The sequence below is a fragment of the Electrophorus electricus genome, chromosome 15, assembly GCF_013358815.1.
Source record: "Electrophorus electricus isolate fEleEle1 chromosome 15, fEleEle1.pri, whole genome shotgun sequence".
Classification (NCBI taxonomy): Eukaryota; Metazoa; Chordata; class Actinopteri; order Gymnotiformes; family Gymnotidae; genus Electrophorus; species Electrophorus electricus.
Window position 1 is genome coordinate 12238007 of NC_049549.1, and position 3349 is coordinate 12241355.

Consider the following 3349-nt stretch of genomic DNA (forward strand, 5'->3'; position numbering starts at 1 on the left):
CCTAAAAAGCCAAAATCTTCATGCTGGAAATAAACTTTTACTATACACTATAAACTATGCACAATTATATAATTTTACAACACCTGGACAGCAGTATAGGTGTCTTGTAATCCGCCCGCTCCGAACGAAATAAATTAGCCTACGTTAAAAAAACCCGTCGCATTAACTTAATAAGACTATATTTAGAGTTTTAATGAGGACACACACCCATTTGCACGATTCTTTATTCGTAATTCAAAGTAGTTGCACTGAAATTGGTTCAAATCGCGGTCCATCACAATGTTATTCTACTCTCATCTTATTCCCTTGTTTAGTTAAACACAACGTCAAGGAAAAACACAACATGACTTTCCTAACATATTTTATTCACTGTAGATTGTAAAATACACTCCTAGGATTATAATCGCATAACTAAATAGCAAATTATTATAGTTTTATAGTAACTTTAAGCAAAGTGCAAAAACAAAGCAATGATCCAAAGCTGTAATACATAAATGAAATGCCGGTGGATATATATCTAGCCTATATATCACTATCGGAATACTGCACTGTGACCAAAACAGGAATAGGCTATACTACCACTAGTAGCTGCAACTGCGCGTTAACAGTCTGGGGAAAGGGGTTAGGATACTATACTTATTCATGCCAGGACAGGATGGCACGGAAGGCTCCACAGCTCATCGAAATAGTTCTCAGTTAGGAGGGAATTCTTACGTGACGTGAACTTAGGTAACGATTTAGCCTAATATTGACACAGCAGTTTTTAAAACATAAAACTAAGTAAACATGTTGAAAAATGCTATAAAACGCAAGGAAGTGAAAGGATGAAACCCACATGGAGAAGATCTGTTTTGTCAGTTAATCCTTATTTTTGAAATACTTGACAGCGTCAAAGCTGCTGTACAAGGCATATAAGACACCCGCCTCTACCGTTAATTCAGAGCGCTTTCACCTTACAACTGGCTACCCGACAAAAGGGAATAAACTGTCTTACTCGTAGTCATATATTACAGCTAATTCCATATGATCCATCGCTGCTGATGTCCAGGCAACGAATTTAACCCACGCACAATTAGGCCACTCTTTGTTTTTACAATGGTAACCTACTCACATGGGTGGAAGAAGAAAATCTATACAATCCGCACAGATAGAAATACTATCTTGTGAACCACAATAAATCAGTTCGCTTGAAGAATGCATCCTTCCCCCAAGGGCTCCTCCCGAAGCTGAAGAGCACTCATCAATGTTCATGCGTATAGATATTAATCTGAATCCACCCGTGTAATATAATTAAACGAATACATGGTATGTATTTACAGTGCCAAACAAAGGGATTATGTTGCGTTATCGAGACACTGCGACGGATTCCAAAAAGTGATCGCCATGTGTCTGTCCCATGTGTCTCGTGTTTTCTGTGGAGTCGTTCGCTGGGATGGCTGTGATGCTGGAGTCTGCCTTGGCCGGCGTATTTGGATCACTTTTCTGCGCGGCAGTGGGCGCTCGTTTCCCGGGTCTCTCCATTATGCATTGCCTGACCACCGGTTTTGCTTTGCCTGTCTTGGGGCTGCAGTTGTCGCGTTCGTATTCCTCCTGCGCTTTCTGTATTTTACGCTTTTTCATCTTCCTTTTGTGAAAGTGAAAGGTAGTGAGAGAGACAAATATTATCCCAGTGATCATTGCAATGAGCACGAAAAGCACAACTGTGGACGAGAATGTCTGGAACAACTGATCCACTTGGTCAATGCAGGTGCCATTTGTCTGCGCAGTCCCATTTGAGGTACAGTGTGGTATTGAAGGCGCCAGTCTTTCGGAGGTCCTAGAACTCATTTAGTCCGTTTCGGTAGTGTATTCCAAAAAGACAGAGAGTTGATGACAACACCTCCTGTGTATCTCTGATGACTCTATATTGGAATAACTCCTCTTGCATTGAATGCTTTCACAGTCCCTCACGAACCACCCTAAAATTGTTGCAATAAATAACCAAGTGTAAGTGCCGATGCGGTTAGAGGAAAAAACAATTAGGTAAATGTCCTACAATTATATTACATTCGGTTAAAAACCTGACTGAACGCCCTGAATAATAAACAACCCATTAACTCATATAGACTAAATACTATTTCGGGTCAACCAGTAACAGTAGGATTTTCCAAGTGTAGGACGAATAAAACCTCCAACGGGCGCAATACTAGTCTTAAAGTTTGCAGCCTCCGTGCAGAAAATACTGTAGTCAAAGGAAGCAAGCTCTCTGGTACGTCAATTGTCTACATACTTTGTTAGATTTTGCTTCGGTTTATTTAATATCTTAACTTATGTAGTAGAAAATTATACGACTCAGCAAACATACGGTTAAATGTTAACTGCGGCATTCTTTCTCAAGCATCAAGCAGTACACTAGTAGGCATAACTGAAGTGAACGCCACAAAATATGAACGTAACCAAAGTAGCCTATCTTACTTATACGGGATTCCCGGTACGTTATGATTGCCGACAGCGATATTTGAATTACTGCGAAATCGTGTAACAAAAATGCGCAATTTACCTGATACAACTGTGGGAATCCTGCTGATCCGGAGACGAATACCGGCCGTGGTTGCAAATTCAGAGAAAAGGAACAGAATCCAGCCAATCCCCGCAGATCGCAATGACGTATCGTCTTTGATAATCAAAAAGCAACACGGTAACCAGCAACCTCATTCATGCGTATTTCTAGATGACTGTCGTCGGTCTATAACTCATATACAGAGTGACGCACGGGTGTCTAGCATGCAGTACAGTCAACATACGACTTGCTTTTGTTCTGGTTCAGCGTATTACTGAAAGCTGCACCTCCTTCCGCTCAGTTGAGACAGCGATAAGTTACTTGAGTAACGGACAAAGGAAGCGATAACAATTTGACGCAATTTAAAATGTCAGTACTAAAACAATATTGGATTTCGGAGTCTAAGCTTAGCTATCTTCACAAACGTGCATAATCACAATACCAAGATAGGAAATCTAAATAAAAAAACGTATTATGCAATTCAGTTCTCTTTATCGAAGATCATTTAAAGACGATCCACCCTGTCGCGTGAATCGCGCAGTTGCTTTGTTTAAAACGGGTGAAAATGTCAGATACATGTGCTGCAAAATAAAGTCACATGAACACTGGGTGAATGACCATTAGTGAGAAATGTCTGATGATAAAATGACAGCTATCGTAACACTAAACATTTAAATGGTGGTTTTCTGCAAAAACACAATCAATAATTTTTCATATTTCTCAGCACAATTTTGTTCTATGAAACATCATGGTGGAGAAAAAAAAAACCCAAAACAAAACAAACTCCTAACAAGGTCAACACAGCAGTGA

General features: G+C 39.9%; 1 protein-coding gene across 1 annotated transcript; it reads right to left on the minus strand.

Moving 5' to 3' along the window:
• Positions 1–344: 344 nt before the first annotated feature.
• On the minus strand, positions 345–3100 carry si:dkey-35i13.1 (uncharacterized protein C11orf87 homolog). The gene is made up of 2 exons (XM_027005842.2): positions 2540–3100; positions 345–1958 (listed from the first exon to the last, which is right to left on the minus strand). Exon 2 carries the CDS (start codon positions 1825–1827, stop codon positions 1345–1347), a length of 483 nt encoding a protein of 160 aa, XP_026861643.1. The 5' UTR covers positions 1828–1958; positions 2540–3100; the 3' UTR covers positions 345–1344.
• Positions 3101–3349: the final 249 nt, after the last annotated feature.

Excerpts from the sequence above, each read along its gene's own strand:
- si:dkey-35i13.1 (XM_027005842.2), bottom strand. The coding sequence starts at position 1,827 with ATGAGTTCTAGGACCTCCGAAAGACTGGCGCCTTCAATACCACACTGT.